Below are 19437 nucleotides of genomic sequence, written 5' to 3'. Positions count from 1 at the left end.
AAAACAAAACTCTTGTCTATGTTTCATTACTTCTACACTTTCACTACATCACTTACTTTCTTCAGTTTGAAATTCCAAAAAAATACATTCTTCCTGTTTTAGGCAGAGGAATGACTCATAGCTTCTCATCTGGTAAGTGGTCTAATTTTTTTTTTCTATCAATGGCTGTGTACCCTTCTTAATATTATATCTTGTACAGTGACGGAACCAGAATTTTTTTTCAGCCCAGACTTATTCTAATACTTTATTTGTAATTTTTTGACAGTTCAGACTTAACTCCTTCTTATCTAAAATTTTCTATAAATTTATTTATATTTTTGAACCGACCAGGGCTGGAGCCCACCCCAGCCATAGTTTCGCCACTGATCATGTATACATTTTGTTTGTAGAAATGACTAGCCCAATGCGGTCAGCGCGATTAAAATCTAGAGTTGGGTACAGATTCCATCCGACAGATGAAGAACTGGTGGGTCACTTTCTGATGAGGAAGCTGCTTGGTTACAATGATGAGGATGTACCGATTCCTGAGATTAAAGTCTGTAACTTTGAACCTTGGGATCTTCCTGGTATAATCTTTATATAAATGTTCTGCAATTGATTTCTTGATTGCTGCATAACTGTGGATTGATTAAAAAATTGTTCATATTAGATCTCTTGAAGCAAGAACAGGATGATCTAGTGTGTCATTTTTTTTCTCCTCGAGATTATAAGTATTTAGGTAGTCTTCGGTCTAACAGGACGACCAAGGCGGGGTTTTGGAAACCCACGGGCAAGCCTCGCAATGTGATTGATAGTGTTACCAAGAATGTCATTGGTACTAAAAAGTCTCTGGTTTTTTATGTAAAAGATCATCCTAAACCGGTTAGAACCAAATGGATCATGCACGAGTATGATCTTCCTGCAAATTCCAACTCGACGATTAAGGTAATGAAATTGATGATGCTGAGTGTTCTATAAAATTGGTGATCATTCAATAAAATTGTATTGTAATGTTTCCGGATATTGGTGTTGCTATTTACTTGACATGTATAGAGAAGTTTTCTGCTCTACAAACTCAAAGTAAAGCCGGATGGGAAGGTAAATGAAGGAGATCCAAATTATATGGCATCGCCTGCGGAAACAGAAAGTCAAAATTTAAGCGTGATCACTGAAGTTGGCAACGAACATCAAAATGAGATGAGCACAGATTTCACCTGTGATGGAACTGAACCAAGCTACCAGCTTGTTAATGACCCTGAAAATTCAAGTCCAAATGATGTGACTTCAATGTCCCCCTATGAAAGTGTATTGATGTCCCCTGATTTTGAAAATCAAAATGTACATAATGCTGCAGAATCTACAACTTTGGAGGTATATATCAAGTAGCATCCTTATAGAATTCGATTTTTTTGGTGCATAAGAACCTCACTGAGAGCTAATGTGGTGTTTAATATAATTGATTCTGCAGGTAGAGACCATTTTTGATGAGCTGGAGGCATTACTTGAACTAGACGACATCATTAACTCTGAGCTTTTCTCGCCAATAAGCACAGAAGGTGATGACCTCTCTTACAGTTATGCGCGTAATCAAGCACAAGAAACTGCAACCGGCATCCTGTTTATCTGAATTCTGCAATTTCAGCCCTGTAAATGCATACATTAGTTAGTACTAATGTTCTTGAGTAACTCATTTTGGTTAGGTAGTCTGACTAAATCAAGAGATTGGTATATTGTATCTAGTATGATGAAATTGTCTATAATATAGCATTGTTCCGTTTTTCATGTATCTTCGGAGTGTTTTTCCGATTAATCTTTTTGTAGAATTGACAGACCTTCAACATAATAAAAAGATTTGCTCTGCACCAATTGCAAATTAGTATTACAAATTACAATTAGAATGACCGATTGATACTTCCTCTCACCACGGTTATTATTGGGGTTCATGAAATTTGAATAAAAGGAGCATTTCAGTTCTGGAAATTGCAGATATCAAGGATAAATATAATATCTAATTAGTGTGTTATAAATTGTAATTATTAGTATAGATCTTGTAATTATTAGTGTAGATATTTACTTGGCCACTACTCCAAGTCTTATACTTGGCCTCTACTCCAAGTCTTATACTTGGCCTCTACTCCAAGTCTTATACTTGGTCATTACTCCAATACTTGTATATAAATAGCTCTACACTTGATGAAATGGACAATTCATTCAATTCAATCACACAAACTTTGTTATGGTATCAGAGCCTACTTCTTAAAATTAGTAGCTTTGATTTTAGTTTTTCGTTATAGATTTTTGGGTTGATTATTTTTAATCAACATCTTTGTTTTAAGATTTTCGGTTTCTCCTGAATTTGTTTTTTTTAGGTTGATTAATCTTTGAATCAACATTTTTGATTTAAGTTTCTCATTTTTTTTGAGAATGTCTACCGAAAATAATTTTGGAAGAACATCTGGTGAGCATTTGGCTATCAGATTTACAGGAAAGAACTATGCCGCATGGGAATTTCAATTCAGAATGTTTGTAAAAGGAAAAGAACTTTGGAGTCATATTGATGGGTCGTCTTTTGCTCCTAAAGATTCGAATGAACTGAATCAATGGGAGGCAAAAGATGCTCGGATCATCTCTTGGATTTTAGCATCGGTTGAAAGTCATATGGTGAACAATTTACGCTCCTATGAAACAGCTCAAGATATGTGGAATTATCTGAAGCGCGTATATCATCAAGATAATACGGCACGCCGCTTTCAACTTGAATTTGAGATTAGTAACTACAATCAAGGCAATCTATCTATCGAGCAATATTATTCTGGATTTCTTAATTTGTGGAGCGAATATTCTGGTATTATCTATTCTAAAGCACCAAAGGAGGCATTAATCGGTCTTCAAGAGGTTCATGAAGATAGTAGGAGAGATCAATTTTTGATGAAATTACGACCAGAATTTGAGGTTGCCCGGGCTAGCTTATTGAAGAGGAATCCAGTTCCTTCATTGGATGCATGCTTTGGTGAGTTATTGCGAGAAGAGCAAAGAATGGCTACGCAAGCTATTATAGGTGGTTCCAAAGAAACATATGATGTTGTGAATGTTGCTTATGCTGCTCAAGGAAGGAACCGAGGAAAAACGCCAACGCAATGTTACAATTGCAAGGAGTTTGGGCATATTGCCCGCAATTGTACTAAGAAGTTTTGCAATTATTGTAAGCAGAATGGACATATCATCAAGGAATGCCCTACACGCCCACAAAATCGGCAAGCTCAAGCCTTTCACGCAACCACTTCAGATCCTTCACCTACTACCACTAGCAATAATCACTCAACACTTACTCCAGAAATGGTACAACAAATGATTATCACTGCTTTTTCTGCTCTTGGGCTCAAAAGTGAAGGTAAGCCTGTTCCTTCTTCTTGGTTTGTCGATTCTGGAGCCTCTAATCATATGACTGGTTCAGCTGATTTTTTGTACAATCTACGAAAATATACTGGCTCTCAAAATATTCAGATTGCTAATGGAAGTAATCTTCCGATTACATCCGTTGGTGATATTGGACCTTCTTTTCGTCATGTATTCGTTTCTCCTGGATTGTCTACTAATCTCATCTCGGTTGGCCAAATTGTGGATAATAACTGTGACGTACACTTCTCTCGTAATGGTTGTCTTGTGCATGATCAGATATCGGGGAAGGTGATCGCGAGGGGGCCTAAAGTTGGCAGATTGTTTCCGCTACAATTTACAGTTCCTAAAGAGTTCTCTTTAGCTTCTTTCGTTGTTGAAAATAAGGCTGAAAGTTGGCATAAACGGTTGGGCCATCCAAACAATGCAATTTTGTCAAACTTAATGAAGCGTGGTTTTCTTGGTAAAGATAAGTGTGCTCACCAAGTGCCTTTTGATTGTTCTACTTGCAAATTGGGTAAAAGTAAGATTTTACCATTTCCTACCCATGGAAGTCGTGCAAATAAATGTTTTGAGATAATACATTCTGATGTTTGGGGCATTACTCCTGTTATTTCACATGCGCAGTACAAATATTTTGTGACGTTTATCGATGATTATAGCCGTTTCACATGGATTTATTTTCTACATACCAAAGATGAGGTGTTCACTATTTTTCAAACATTTTTGGCTTATGTTGAGACTCAATTTTCCGCTAGTATTAAGGTTCTGCGGTCTGATAATGGAGGTGAATACATGTCACGAGATTTTCAAGCCTTTTTACAGCAAAAAGGTATCATCTCTCAACGATCATGTCCTTATACTCCTCAGCAGAACGGGATGGCTGAACGCAAGAATCGTCATTTGTTGGATACAGTTCGAACTTTACTTTTGGAGTCTTCAGTTCCGCCTAAATATTGGGTGGAAGCTTTATCCGTTGCAGTATATTTGATTAATCGACTACCTTCTCAACAACTGGAACTTGATTCTCCTTACTATCGCCTGTTTGGTGTACATCCCGATTATCACAGACTGCACACATTTGGATGTGTTTGTTTTGTTCACTTGCCGTCACACGAACGCCACAAACTTAATGCTCAATCAGTAAAGTGTGTCTTTATGGGTTATAGTCTTACCCAAAAAGGATATCCATGTTTTGACGTTGATGCTAATCGTATGCGTACTTCCAGAAATGTGATTTTCTTTGAGCACCAGTACTATTATCAGCAACATGTACCTTTTTCTGATGATGTTCACCTTCCTAGCTTTGATGACACTCCTTCAGTAATTGAGCGTTTTAAGCCAGGTCTTGTCTACCATCGACGACAGCCCCCCTCATCACAAATCCTTCCTGATCCTGTTCCAGTGTCTACTCCAACGGCAACTCGAAGATCTTTACGTACCATTCGTCCTCCTGATAGGTATGGTTACTCAGCTGTTTTAGCAGATACTATAGTTCCTACTTGTTATTCTCAAGCAACAAAACAAGCATGTTGGATAAAGGCCATGCAAGAAGAACTTCAAGCTCTTCAAGAAAATCATACTTGGGATATTGTTTCTTGTCCTATTGATGTTAAGCCCATCGGTTGTAAATGGGTATATTCTATTAAGCTAAGATCTGATGGCTCACTTGACAGATACAAAGCGAGATTGGTGGCACTCGGTAATCGACAAGAGTATGGGGTGGATTATGATGAAACATTTGCTCCTGTAGCAAAAATGACAACGGTACGACTTGTTCTAGCTATTGCTGCCTCTAAGGGTTGGTCCTTAAAACAAATGGATGTTAAAAATGCTTTTCTGCATGGTGATCTTAAAGAAGAGATTTATATGACTCCTCCGCAAGGGTTATTTTCTACACCATCTTCTGATGTTTGTAAGCTCAAACGCTCATTGTATGGTTTGAAACAAGCACCTCGTGCTTGGTTTGAAAAATTTCGCAACACACTTCTGAAGTTCTCCTTTGCTCAGAGCCAGTATGATTCCTCATTGTTTCTTTGCAACACGGCCAAAGGAATCGTTTTACTTTTGGTATACGTCGATGATATTGTTATTACAGGGGACGATCTTGACTTGATTTTCAAACTGCAAGAGCATCTTCAAAAATCTTTTCATATGAAGGATTTAGGTCGTCTACAGTATTTTTGGGGTCTACAAGTGCATTCTACATCAACTGGTACTTTCTTACATCAACATAAATACACTCAAGAATTAATTTCTTTGGCCGGTCTTCAAGATGGTCGTTCTGTTGATACTCCTATGGAAGTAAACGTTAAATACTGTCGTCAGGAAGGTGATTTTATTTCCGATCCTTCTATGTATAGACAACTGGTGGGGAGCCTGAATTATCTGACTATCACTCGGCCTGATATTTCATATGCTGTACAGCAAGTAAGTCAGTTTATGCAAGCACCAACGCATCTACACTTATCTGCTGTACGTCGTATTATTCGATATTTGCAAGGTACTATTGGCCGAGGTCTTTTCTTCCCTGTGAATTCTCCCATTCGTTTATGTGCATATAGTGATGCTGATTGGGCTGGCTGTTCTGACACTCGACGTTCAATTACTGGTTGGTGCATGTTTCTTGGTAACTCTCTTATTTCTTGGAAAAGTAAGAAACAAGATCGTGTATCTAAGTCATCCACTGAGTCTGAATATCGGGCTATGTCCTCTGCCTGTTCTGAAATAGTTTGGATTCGAGGACTGTTGGGTGAACTTGGATTTCCGCAAATTGATCATACTCCTCTACATGCCGATAACACTAGTGCAATACAAATTGCTGCTAATCCAGTATTTCATGAGCGTACCAAGCATATTGAAGTGGATTGTCACTCTATTCGAGACGCTTATGATAATCATGTTATTTCTCTACCACATATTACCACTGATCTTCAAACTGCAGACATTTTTACTAAAGCTATCTCACGTCATCGACATCAGTTTCTTGTTGGCAAATTGATGCTTTCTGACCATCCACCATCAATTTGAGGGGGGATATCAAGGATAAATATAATATCTAATTAGTGTGTTATAAATTGTAATTATTAGTATAGATCTTGTAATTATTAGTGTAGATATTTACTTGGCCACTACTCCAAGTCTTATACTTGGCCACTACTCCAAGTCTTATACTTGGTCATTACTCCAATACTTGTATATAAATAGCTCTACACTTGATGAAATGGACAATTCATTCAATTCAATCACACAAACTTTGTTAGCAGAGAGCTTCCGTTTACGCCGGAGGTTCTGCCGGTTGTTTTGAATCAAGTCGCTGGCTGTCATTTAGTCAACCGGCCGGGACCACGTCACCATGTTCTCCCTACATATCTTTCCGACAAGACCAAGTCAAGGGTAGGGACCAATGACCGTATCCGTGGGCATGAGGGCCTTATCCCCCAACTTCCGAAAATTGCATAAGTTAGTTAGTATAGGAAATTGGTGTTTATGAGATTTGGCTTCTTCTTTTCAAAATTGTTTTGTTATGTTTTCCATGTCAACATGGCAAATTCTCATATTACAATCACAAAAGATTTATATATTTGAATTCAGAGTGGCGGCCCACTAAAATTACATAGAGATTTCTTTGAGAGGTGGTATATACTACTATATGACAACTCTGTTAACGTTCTCCGGTTTATTTCTGATGTCTCGATTTCAAACTTCAATATGACGAGCAACGTATTAAGATTTAATAGTCTAATTACTAACCATTAGCATAATTAAATTCAATTTCGTATTAAAACTAGGTTTCTATCAAATTGATGTAACAGTTTTGATTATTTTTTTATTTGAAACTAGTTTATTATGTGAAATTGTGGACCATTTAGTGTGACACATAGTAATAATAAAAAAGATAATTGATTAATAGATATTATATTAATTTAAATTAAAATATTATTCCATCTAATATTTGTCACATTTGACTATTTCACATAAATTAGAAAATAAATTTATTTTGATTTATATCTATTTGTACTAAATTGTTCATATTAAAAAAGTATCATCTTTGTCCCAAATTGATAGTCAGTTGACAAACACGGATATTAAAATATTTAAATTTTTAAAATCAAATGAGTGAATATATAAAAAGTTATCATGTTTGCTCTTATTTAATACTATAGTAGTAATTTTTGTATTTTTATGAATTTTGTTCTCTTTGCAAGATATTGATCTCTATAATTAAACTTAACAAAAAAAATATAGTGCCAATAATTTGAGACAAACAAACTTTAAATATTGCCTATTAATTTGAGATGAAAAAAGTACTATTTTTAAGTTTGACTAGTTTTTTTAGTTTTAATGAATCATTTATTTATAGAGATAAATTTTAAAAAATAATAGTACTAAATTAGTTTTTTAAATAAGAAACTATGTATTGTTGGAGTAACTTTTATTGAAAAAAGAAAAAGCATTATAAATTAAATTCATTGCCATATAAAATTACCAACTACTTTACTTAAGACATTGGAGTAATGTAAGCGTCACATCTGGAGCACATGGCAGGTGACTTGAGCTTTATCACCATTATTCCCAGGCGGCTTATTCATTTTTCTCTGACCAAAACCCAACACTACGGAACCTTCAAACTGGGACCCCACCTGCAAATTTCCCATTCATTCATTTCAATTATACTCTGCCATGCTTTCTTAGCACAAACAACAACTCTCACTCTGTTCTCCTTCTCTTTGCCGATTAACAAAATCACTCGAACAAACCCAAGAATGAAATCGATTTTCTCATCCGGTAAGTAAAAAAAAAGTTTTAGGGTTCTTTGATCTTCTTTTCCCTGTACCTGCATTATCTAATTAGTTTTTGTAACAGATGCCAATACACGAAAGAAAACAGTCGGATATCGTTTTCATCCAACAGACTCTGAACTAGTCGGCCATTTCTTGAATCGGAAGATTTCCGGTACGGGTACCGGTACTGACAACGATATGCCAATTTCCGAGGTTAAAATCTGCGACTTCGAACCATGGGACCTTCCTGGTAAGAATTTCGCCTATGATCACCTAATTTTTAATTTATCTTTAATTTTCTGTAAATTTATTTTTATCTTTGGTAATTGCGGATGGTTAGTGACGCAGATGGTGATTTTGTATTGTTTCCCTTGATCTTTGTGTAGATCTTTCCCAGGTTAAATCAGATGATCGAGTGTGGTATTTCTTTTCGAGCCGTGATTTGAAGTATTTGAACAGTGGGCGTTCTAATAGGACGACTAAGCGGGGGCATTGGAAAGTCACCGGTAAGCATCGCAATGTGAAGGCTTTTGGGTCGAAGAAGATTATTGGGACGAAGACGACTTTGGTTTTCTACACGAAGAAAGAAGGATATCCTAAAGGAGTCAAGACGGAGTGGATCATGCATGAGTACGAGTCCATTCCCAAGGTAAAGCAACTGCATTTTTCGGAACTGATTTGTCTACTAATTTTTAATTTTGTTACAGCTTATTTGCTCCTACTCGTTATTTTGAATTTGCTTGAAATGGTACTTAATAGCTAGGTTGTAGAGAGATTCATTGTCATAGATTTTGGCGTGTAGTTTCCAATTTTGGAAATGTTTATGGAACTCTGTAACTCTGTACTTATAACTTATTCTTGTAAAAATATCATTCCGATGATTGCGTTTTGGGTTTTTCATTTTGACGATTTTGTTGCCATGCTTTTATAGCTTAATACTGAGTGTTTATCTCATGTGACGGGTGTGTCATGTCAACAAATCAATGATGAGTATTTGCGATAGGATATCTTTAATTATTACTTAATTTTTTTATCATTAAATGTTCCTACATGGAAAACGGTAAATTGGTTTGTTGCATGAATGACATGGCACAAGCGTTATGTTGTATGATTTTCCGTAATAGTGATATGAAAAGACTTGGTCCTGTTTTTTCGAGCTTTGAATAGGATACTTCTTTTTAATTTTGAGTTTGCTGGATTTTGTTTCAATTATGTGTAGGGGAACTTTGTTGTCTGTAAATTGAAGACAAAATTGAAAGGAAAGATGGTTGGAAAATGTAAACCAAATGAACTGGCCTCAGCTCCAGTTTTGGCTTCTGAGAGTGTGATTACTGCAAACTCATCTTGTGAGAATGCCACAACATCAACTTTGCAAAATGAAGAAGGCTTTTGCGAAATGGGGTCTTATTTTGAAAGTCAAATTTCGGACAAGAGAATTGATGTATTAATCTCTGCGGAAGGCGACTGGAGTCCCCTCTCCGAAACACCTCTGATGACAGATATGCGACCAATCTCTGTGGCTACCAGTTTAGAAATTAATGCAACAGAGTCTTCGTCCTTGGAGGTAAGAAATGCGGATTGACTTACAATTTCTTATGTTTTGCCTGGTGTATGTGAAGAAGCAAACTCAGGCTCCTGCATGCTTAAACTTATTTTCCTTTCTGCTCAAACAGGATCCACCAAACTTCTTCGATGACTGGATAACCGATGGCAGCATTGACTCGGAATATTCTCATCTATGAAGACAAAGAAAAAGCTTTTACCACGGCAACTTTATCGCTGCCCAACAAGTTCAGAAACCTTGTTGATGGTCGACGTGGTTGTATATAAAGCTAAGAACTCGCGGAGCTTTTTTAGATAGATAGATGTATTTTTGTGGGTTACCTTGGTGGAGCTCTATTTATGAGTATTTTGCGCTGAAAGTCTTCAACTGTTTTGTAAAGATCATTAGTACTTTAGCATTAAGGTTTATACAAGTTTTGAAATAGGCGACAATGCTGTAAGTTTGTACATTGTTGGCCACAATATGTTTATTTTGAAACCCAATTAATTAAAAGAAAAATAGTATTGGGTTGTAGTCGCTTAGTACTTTTTTTTTAAGGAAGTTGCACTAAGTACTGTCGAAGCCCAACATATTCTCAAGAATACTGTTCGGCCTACTGCATTGCAAATATACGGTAAGCTTTGTATGACTTTCTTTTTTGGATATTTATTTCACATATTTACTGTTTATCAAGTTGGAAAATACTGTGTTCTGTTTTCTTTTCTTCTGATGGAATCGTCAAAGATTTTTTCGAGTTTTTGGATTTGTAAACTACCAGACGGAGAGATCTGCGAGTCGGTGGACATGTTATATCTTTTATAAGTAATTTGTTGTTATCCTTTTGGTGCTGTACTGTTTTTTTCACTGTAAGCCAATGGTGGATTCTCCATCTCTTCCTGCATTTGGCGGTGGAGGTGGCGTTGCTGCTTCTGTTAGTGGATTCTCCCACTATGGCGGTGTTGCTGCTTCTGTTAGTGGATTCTCCCACTATGGCGGTGTTGCTGCTTCTGTTAGTGGATTCTCCCTCTACGGCGGCGATGGGTTAGTCGATCGATTCCCTTCAACTGGTATGTCGTCTTAGGCAATAGATGAAAATAGCATGTGGTAGAAATTGTCAAATCTTTTCATTATTGTGGATTGTGTTGATTGCTTTTATGGTACTTGGATGTCGCGAGCACATTGTATGAAGGTTTTTATACCGGGTTGTATGGATTCCACTGTATGATTTTGCTGGGATTTAACTCAGTTGAAGTGTTGCACATGATTTGTTCTGTACAAGGCTTAAAAGTTGCCTAGTCGTTAGCTTTTACGTCCGTAGTTGATGATTTTGAACTCAAAATTGTGTGGTACTAATACGTTGGACTGAAGCTTGAAGAGACATGATCGGTTTTGTGCTTTGTTGTCATATTTGTTAGATTGGTATCCATACTCACGGACATGGAGTCTTTGATACCAGTCTACTGGTTTAGTCCATGTCCTACAGAATCAAAACCTTAATTATATTTCTTCATCTTGTCGGAGAAAGCTTTCAATATGCTTCTATCACTAATCTTCTTCCCATCCTAGATGATCCCGTCAAAATCTCATTCCGTATCCTTGTTTTGCAGCCTATGGTGTGCTGCGTTTATCTTCGACGCTAACTCTCTCTTTGTTTTGACTGCCTCTGTTCCGTTCTATGACAATTTCGTGCTCTATATAAGTCCTCAACATTAATCTCAGTAATTGTGGATACAGATAAAAAGGCGGTCGAAATATTTACATTTGACCCAAAAAAACACAATTCCTTTAGACAATTTCGTGCTCTGTAGTTTTGTGTTTTTCATATAAATGCAAATTTGTTATAACTTGTTAGTTGTTTGTTGGGTTATTACATATAAAATCATGATATTTGCACCAAGTTTTAAAAATAACATTACTTTTAAAACGTGTCAATTATAGACACCACCTTTCATTTTTTTTCAATTTCATCATGAGCACATTTTTTGGTGAAATTTTGTTGATTTGGACAGCCAATGGGTCTGCCACGTGTCATGTCATATCAGCAAAAATGCCACTAAAAATCACCGATATTATTTTTGAAAAAAAAATGAAAGGTGGTGTCTATAATTAACACGTTTCAAAGGTTATATTATTCTTGAAACTTGGCGCAAAGGTCATGATTTTTTATGTAATTAACTTTTGTTTGTTTATCTTCACAATTTATTTTGTTGCAGATGGCCATGGCTGGGGTATTTCCTCAAATATGTATTTTTTATAGTTATTTAATATTATTTGAGTAAATTATTTTGACACCCCTCACATTTGATATAATTCACATTTTAGTCTCTCTTATGTGAAAATCAACTATATGGCCCCTCATTTTTGTTTCTGTCAACGATTTAGTCCTTCCATCCATTTTTGGTGTTAGTCAACAAAGTCAACAAAACTATATGGTCCTCCACTTTGGTTTTTATCAACGATTTCATCCCTCATATTTGAAAATTAATTTATTCTTAAGTTCTTTAACTTCGTTGACCAATATCAAAAATAGACGGAAGGGCTAAACTGTTGACGGAAATAAAAGTGAGGGATCATATGATTTAATTTTCAAATAAGAGAGATTAAAGTATGAATTATGTCAAATGTGAGGGGATTCATAATAATTTGCTTTTATTATTTTTTCACTTTAAATCTATAGAATACCATTAACAATGTTTACATATGGAAGTCGTATGACTATTTGTGGTTCTTAAAATTTTTCTATGTCATTTGAGAGAGGATATTTCCTATAAGGCTTAATCTATACTTTATTACTATATATAAAAGCACGGATGGAGGGAGATAGATATTTTTACCTGAATACCCTTTTTAATTTATTAATAATAATTGACTATTCAATAAAAATTACATTGCAACTAGAGTTTAATTGCGGAAAGAATTTAATGAATTTGAATTGAAGAGGAAGTAAAAGTCCTATGATGTTCATTAGCTTTTTTTTTTTTTGAGAACCAAAATTGCACTTTATTAACTATGAACTAGAGGAAACAAGTTCACAAACCGGAAAAGGAACGATTCCGTCGAAAGTACAATCTTTACCAAAGAAGACTCCCCATTTCGCAAGAGAGTGAGCCACTTGGTTACAAGATCTAGCAATATGTCTAAAGCAAACATCTCTACCATTGCAGTTCATAATGCAGTCATCAATAATGAGCTGCACATTGTCTATCGCTTCGCCATCAACTCCTTTCTTCAGCCTGTGGACGACCAACGCTGCATCCGATTCACAAATCAGCTTGGAATAGCCAAGAGATGCAGACAACTTGAGGCCAAGCCTAACTGCATAAGCTTCAGCAATTTCTGCATTCAGAATACCATGCAAAACTGAAACACCACATCTCAACACTGCTCCCGTCGAATCTCTACACACCGCGCTGGCCACCGAAAGCTTTCGCTCTACTGAAACAGCTGCATTTGAATTCACCTTAAGAACATGAGTAGGAGGAGGGACCCAGGCTTTCTCCGGCGGGTTAGAACTCAAATCATTGCTTTGATTCTGACCTGCATTGGTGAACATCATACTCTGGATACCCTTAAACAGCTGCATGGGTGGAGCCCGATTATTACCAAACACCAAATTGTTTCTATCAACCCACACAAGCCATAGACTCAACACAAAGATCTGCAAATCCTCCGGCTTCAGCGAAGTGAACATCATTCTCAGCCACTCAACAGCAGAATTACAACTAAATCTGTCTACACGCAGATTAATTGGGGAGATAAGCCATAACCCACGAACCACCTCACAGTCTTTGAAACAATGGAGAATGGTCTCATCCGCAACATTACACCTGGGACAAACGGTCGTGATCGGCACCTTCCTTCGAACCAGATTCACATTACACGGCAACACATTATGGCAGATTTTTCACAGGAAGTGTTTTACCTTTGGTGGCACATTGCAGCTCCAAACCTTCTTTCAGATTCCATCATCACTGGCATTCGTCGAAGAGCTTGCCTGTGGTCTCCGAAGCATGTCCATAGCCCTATAATACCCGGATCTCACTGAATATATGCCATTCTTAGTGAGCGGCCAGAAAAGCTTATCCGGAGGTAAGCGCTTACTAACCGGGATTTGAAGAATATTTTTCGCATCAGTAGGGGAGAAATGTTGATTAACCTTATCATGATCCCAACAAGCCATATTTTTATCAATGAAAAAACTCACAGTGCAATCATCTGAAATATTAGAAACAGCCACAGGTTTCATATTATGAGAAGAAACGATCCAGTTATCGCTCTTGACGTTCACACTACACCCATTGCCGATCCTCTAAGCAAGTCTAGAGGTTAGCACCTCTCTACTCTCCATTATGCTCCTCCACACATAGCTAGATTTCCGCTTTAGCTTGGCGTTAAGAAAATCACTCGATTGATAGTACTTAGCTCGAAATACTTTGCTGCATAATGAGTTTGGACATTGCATAAGACGCCAAGCTTATTTAGCTAACATGGCCAAGTTAAATGCTCGAAGATTTCTAAATCCCAACCCACCAAATTTCTTTGCCTTGCAAATATTGTCCCAGCTAACCCAAGCAATCTTCCGCTTATCATCAACCCCGTTCCACCAAAATATCGAAATAGAACTCTGCATCTCATTGCAAAACGAGACCGGAAGAGCAAAATAGCTCATGACGTATGTAGATATAGACTGCGCAATTGACTTGATTAATACTTCCTTTCCCGCCTTAGATAGGAATTTTTCTTTCCAACCTGAAATTCTTTTGTGCAATTCTTTTGTGCAGCCTATCTCTGAGAAAAGAGAAGATGGGTTTTTTTGATCGACCCACCAACGTTGGCATACCCAAATATTTCTTTATATAATCCACAACCTGCACACCTAAAACATGCTGAATTTCCCTTCGGTTCCTTTCCGGCACACCTGCACTGAAAAGCAGTTCAGACTTGTCAAAATTGACAATCTGACCGGACGCAGCTTCATATAAGCTGATTGCATCTTTAAGGGACTGACATTCACGCATCGTCGCACGGGCAAATAGGATGCTATCATCAGCAAAGAAAAGATGATTAATTCGCGGCCCTCCTCGGCAAACACTACTACCCGTTAACCGACCCTCTGCAGCACCTTTCCTAAGCAACGCTGAAAACCCTTCCGTACACAGCAGAAACAAGTATGGTGAAATTGGGTCCCCCTGACGAAGTCCACGCTACGGAGAAAGAAAACCACACGGCTCACCATTTACTAAAAAAGAAAAGGTGACTGATTTCAAGCAAGCCATGATGAGGAAGACAAAGTGATGTGGAAATCCCATTTTCCTCATAACCCCTTCTAAAAAACTCCACTCTACTCGGTCGTACGCTTTACTCATGTCGAGTTTGAGCGCAATTGTTCCCGGCTTTCCAACTAATCTTTTCCTCATGGAATGGAACATTTCGAACGCTACCAACGCATTATCAGTAATCAACCGACCTGGGATGAAAGCACTTTGGGACTCATGAACAACTGACGATAAAACCCGCTTCAGTCTATTAGCTAGCACTTTAGAGATTAGCTTGTATATGACGTTACATAGGCTAATCGGTCTCATATCTTTCATAGATTCAGGCACTGTCACTTTGGGGATCAATGTTATAAACGTATGATTCAACTTGTCGGGCATAATTCCATTCTCTAAAAACCTCAGAACACATTGAGTCACATCGTCGCCAACAATCTGCCAATATGATTTGTAAACAATTACAGGTAGACCATCTGGCCCTGGAGCCTTCGAAGGGCCCATTTTCTTGAGAGCTAGCTGAACTTCCTCTGCCAAAAACGGCTGTTGCAACACATGAATCTGATCAGCGGAAAGAAAAGCATCCGGGCAGTCTGTCACTCTCTCCTGATCTGTAGGATTACCCGAAGAAAACAACTCATGAAAGTAGTTGACAACCACTCCCTTAATATCTTCGCCATATTGCCACACACCTGAGTCATCTCGTAGCCTATGAATGTTGTTGTTTTTCTTGCGGTTTGACGCTTTTTGATGGAAAAATTTTGTGTTCCGATCCCCAGCTTGCAACCAATCAGCTCGAGACCGTTGCTTCCATAAAATATCTTCTTTAAGAAGAAGTTCATCGATTTCTTCCTGGAGAGCAGCAACAGCCTTGTCTATTTCGTCCCCTACCTGGCATTGGTGAGATTTCAGCAGCTCCGTTTTCTGTTTAATATTGTATCTGACACTCCCAATATTATGAAAAGCCCAACCCTTCAAATTAACCCCCAACCCCTTAAATCTGGCCATTATATCAGAGTTATGAAATCTCCCATTTTCCAACGCCAAGCTAACTGTGTCATCAAAACTATCATGCCTCATCCACATTTGTTCAAAGCGGAATGGCTTTGCAACTTTACCAATTGTATCCACCTTAGTAGATAGAACGATAGGGCAGTGATCAGATTTATAACGAGCGAGGTGAGAAACTTGCCATGTAACATATCTATCTTGCCACTGAGAGTCAGCTAGAAAACGATCAAGCCGAACCTGCACATTATTTGCAACTGCTCTTCTATTCGACCGCGTAAATGCCGATCCAATGAACCCCAAATCAGCAACACCACATTCGTTAATAGCATTCCGAAATAACTGAAGCTCCCTCTGATCTCTAACCGGACCTCCTTGTTTCTCAGAATTGAAAAGAAACAGATTGAAGTCACCAAATAAGAGTAACGGTACATTCTCGTTTGAACAAAACTGTCTCATGAGCTCACAAGTTCGAAACTTATTACCCGTCTCTGACCATCCGTACATCCCCATGCCTTTCCACTGAAAGTTGATTGCATCATCCACAATTGAGAAATCTATATGGTTTTGAGAGAAGCTGCCAACTTGAAAATTCAAGTTCTTATTCCAGAACAAGGCTAGACCACCTCCGCGACCATCAGAATCAACAATAAAAGACTCAAAAGAAGTAAACATTCTACGAATACCAACAAATTCACTATTAATTAATTTTGTCTCCATTAAAAAGAATACATCCGGGGAATTATTCGAAATAACGAATTTAAGAGCACGCACCGTCCAAGGATTCCCTAATCCTTGGAGGTTCCAACTTAATATTTTCATTGCATCCGACGAGACTGTCCCGCAGTCTCCGCCGATATCTCAATATTTTCGAATTGATTAGATAGCCCATCTCGCAGTTTCTTAGAGAAAAGATTATCTGAATCTGATGTATTCTGTAACATTGCCCGAGTTCTTTTTGTAGCACCCACAAGTTGCAGCTCTTCATTACATGTTGTTCCCTCACTACGCAGGCTCTTATTCCGGTTCCAGGTAGCCCTTTTTCCAGTCGTTCCACCCTTTTTCCCTCCTCCATTCACAGTGGTCTTTGATCCAGAGACCGAAGCAATATGGTTTGAACTCTGGACTTGAACAACTGTTATGTCAATAAAGCCATCAGTATCTAAACTTGCTCCTTCACCTGTGTTTAGAATATGACTTGCGTTAACACCACCCTGGTTCAAACAGCCATTCTGCTGCTGCAGATTTGGTAATACTTTGTCAGCCACTTCTCTCCGCACTTCAGTCATGTTTAGGACCCGTCTCACCGGCGTCATCTGCTCAGGTATCACTGAAGGGGGCGATGTTCCATCCAGTCCACTCATATCCTTATGGTTCTCATTTATATAAGATCTCTGGCCCATCATACTACGCTTACGGGGGGTAGCTCGGAGAAAAGGACCATAAGGCCAATCTGAAACGTCCACCTCGTCTGGTTTGAGTTCGCAATCTGCCACCATATGATCGAGCATTCCACACCAATAACAAAAATTATGGATTCTTTCGTATTTGAATGAAATCCAGCATTGTTCGCCAAGGGAGTTGACAATTTTAGAACCTCTGGTGAGGGGTTTAGTTACATCAATAGCAACTCGAACCCTCCCAAAACGACACCATCCTCCACCGCCGTTATCATCCCATTCCAATACCCTTCCTACCTTCGCACCAATCTTCGTTATAGCAGCTTGTCCTCTACAGTTCATGGGTAAGTCGTATATACGAACCCACACAGGGCAGGTAGACATCAAGATATTGTTAGGTTGCATATTTCCACTCAATGGTTCGAATAGAATCAATTGCTTATCAAAGTGCCATGGACCCTCCCGTAAAATTCTACTCCTATCCGATTTAGAGTAAAACTCACACACAAACAAGTTATCTCCAATATCCTTAAGGTTAAAACCCTTCGCCAGCCGCCATGCACTAACCAACGCATTCTTCATATGAATCAGATTATAGGGTTTTCTTGTGAAAAGTTTCCCTACAAGGCTCATATTGGCTTTGTCTTCTGCTTCATCATCAACTACATCTTCAAGGGTGATCACCGACTGTTCATGATCAGTTAGACGTAATTGGGCATACATGTCCGCTAATCTCCCTCCATCTCCCAAACGAACAAAACCAGACACAACCTCCAAACAACACCAAACACAACCTCTAAAGAGAAATAGTACAAAACGAACAAAAGAGAGCACATGTAACAAAGTCGGATGAACTGAAGGAATCTCCAAGAAGGAAGAAAGAAAACCCTAACCCTAGAGAAACCCTAGGCTAGAGAAAAGACTCCACAAAAATCGGGAGAGAAATTAGTGCTTCAGTGAAATCCAAATTAAATTTTCATTAGTTTTCTTATTTAATTCAAATTCAAAACTTTTTTATTCAAATTATTAGGATTGCTCATCAGATGCTTTCTCAGAAATTTTAACAACCAAACAAATTTCAAATTTGATTTAAATATTCTGAATTGTTTTTACATGCAACGTTAATTGTATATGTATTGGATTGAAATTTTGGACCCAAATTATTTTAAATTTGATTTATTATTCATTATTTTCTAATTCAAATTCAAATTCAAATTGAATTTTAAGTTTATTTTATTATTCATTATTTTTTAATTCATTTTTAATTTTAATTTGTTCCTATTTTTAATAATTAAATTAATATTTTGATTTTATAATTAATAAGTTTAATTACTATAAACCCTTTAATGATATAGCCAACAGTACAAAAAATTCCATTTGCTGAACTATTATTGAAATTTACTTAATAAAAAGCTTTCAACTAAATTTCATTAATAGAAATAGTTAAATATACATCAATTGTTACTCTTTCACATATATTTATATTCAACCACTAAAAATTATACAAAAGACCCGACAACTAATAATAACTATAAATATTTAACTTTATTTATAAAAAAGAACATCTTTAACTTTATTTTTATATAAATATTTTTTTTAAATAAATAAATTATTATTTAATTATTTTTAATGTGTCCATTAATTAAAATTATAACGTGTCATATTACAAGGCACGTGCAAAGCACGTGAAGTAAAACTAGTCACTCAAAATCCCTCCATCTTTAACCCCTTTTACAAATATACTTTCACGTAGAATGTTTTCAATTTTATTCTAATTTGTCCTTTTATGTTTAGTTGTACCCTAAAGCATTAAATTGTCCTCTTTTCGCTTATAAAAAAGTTTAAAATAATCTTTTATTTTTTCTATTATTAATAATATTAGGGTCTAATTGAAATTAGGCTAAAAATGGAGAATTATTTTAAATATTTTTTTTAAGTGAAAAGATGTCAATTTAATATTTTAAAATACAATTGAAATTACATAAAAGGGCAAATTAAATTAAAATTGAAGAATTCCTATATCGAAATATATTTAAAAAAAAGATAAAGGTGGG

The 19437-nt window shown here is 37.0% G+C and overlaps 4 protein-coding genes across 4 annotated transcripts; 2 read left to right on the top strand and 2 right to left on the bottom strand.

Annotated features, from left to right (window-relative positions):
• On the top strand, nucleotides 1-1618 carry LOC126687829 (NAC domain-containing protein 83-like). The gene is made up of 5 exons (XM_050382386.2): nucleotides 1-132; nucleotides 390-566; nucleotides 650-924; nucleotides 1033-1350; nucleotides 1448-1618. The coding sequence occupies exons 1-5, from the start codon at nucleotides 111-113 to the stop codon at nucleotides 1604-1606; spliced, it is 951 nt and encodes a 316-aa protein (XP_050238343.1). The 5' UTR covers nucleotides 1-110; the 3' UTR covers nucleotides 1607-1618.
• Nucleotides 1619-7883: 6265 nt separating this feature from the next.
• LOC126685852 (NAC domain-containing protein 91-like) lies at nucleotides 7884-10236 on the top strand. Its single transcript, XM_050379829.2, has 5 exons — nucleotides 7884-8163; nucleotides 8242-8409; nucleotides 8546-8808; nucleotides 9379-9723; nucleotides 9833-10236. Exons 1-5 carry the CDS (start codon nucleotides 7917-7919, stop codon nucleotides 9899-9901), a joined length of 1092 nt encoding a protein of 363 aa, XP_050235786.1. The 5' UTR covers nucleotides 7884-7916; the 3' UTR covers nucleotides 9902-10236.
• A 2473-nt stretch (nucleotides 10237-12709) lies between these two features.
• On the bottom strand, nucleotides 12710-16805 carry LOC126687828 (uncharacterized). Its single transcript, XM_056106358.1, has 5 exons — nucleotides 15024-16805; nucleotides 14571-14906; nucleotides 14190-14326; nucleotides 13697-13991; nucleotides 12710-13555 (listed from the first exon to the last, which is right to left on the bottom strand). The coding sequence occupies exons 1-5, from the start codon at nucleotides 16803-16805 to the stop codon at nucleotides 12710-12712; spliced, it is 3396 nt and encodes a 1131-aa protein (XP_055962333.1).
• On the bottom strand, nucleotides 16802-18106 carry LOC126687827 (uncharacterized). Its single transcript, XM_050382384.1, has one exon. The coding sequence runs from the start codon at nucleotides 18104-18106 to the stop codon at nucleotides 16802-16804; it is 1305 nt and encodes a 434-aa protein (XP_050238341.1).
• Between the last annotated feature and the right edge of the window lie 1331 nt (nucleotides 18107-19437).

Source organism: Mercurialis annua, linkage group LG6, assembly GCF_937616625.2.
Source record: "Mercurialis annua linkage group LG6, ddMerAnnu1.2, whole genome shotgun sequence".
NCBI classification, from domain to species: Eukaryota; Viridiplantae; Streptophyta; class Magnoliopsida; order Malpighiales; family Euphorbiaceae; genus Mercurialis; species Mercurialis annua.
Note: the sequence above shows the minus strand (reverse complement) of the source record. Positions and strands in the feature narration are given on the sequence as shown.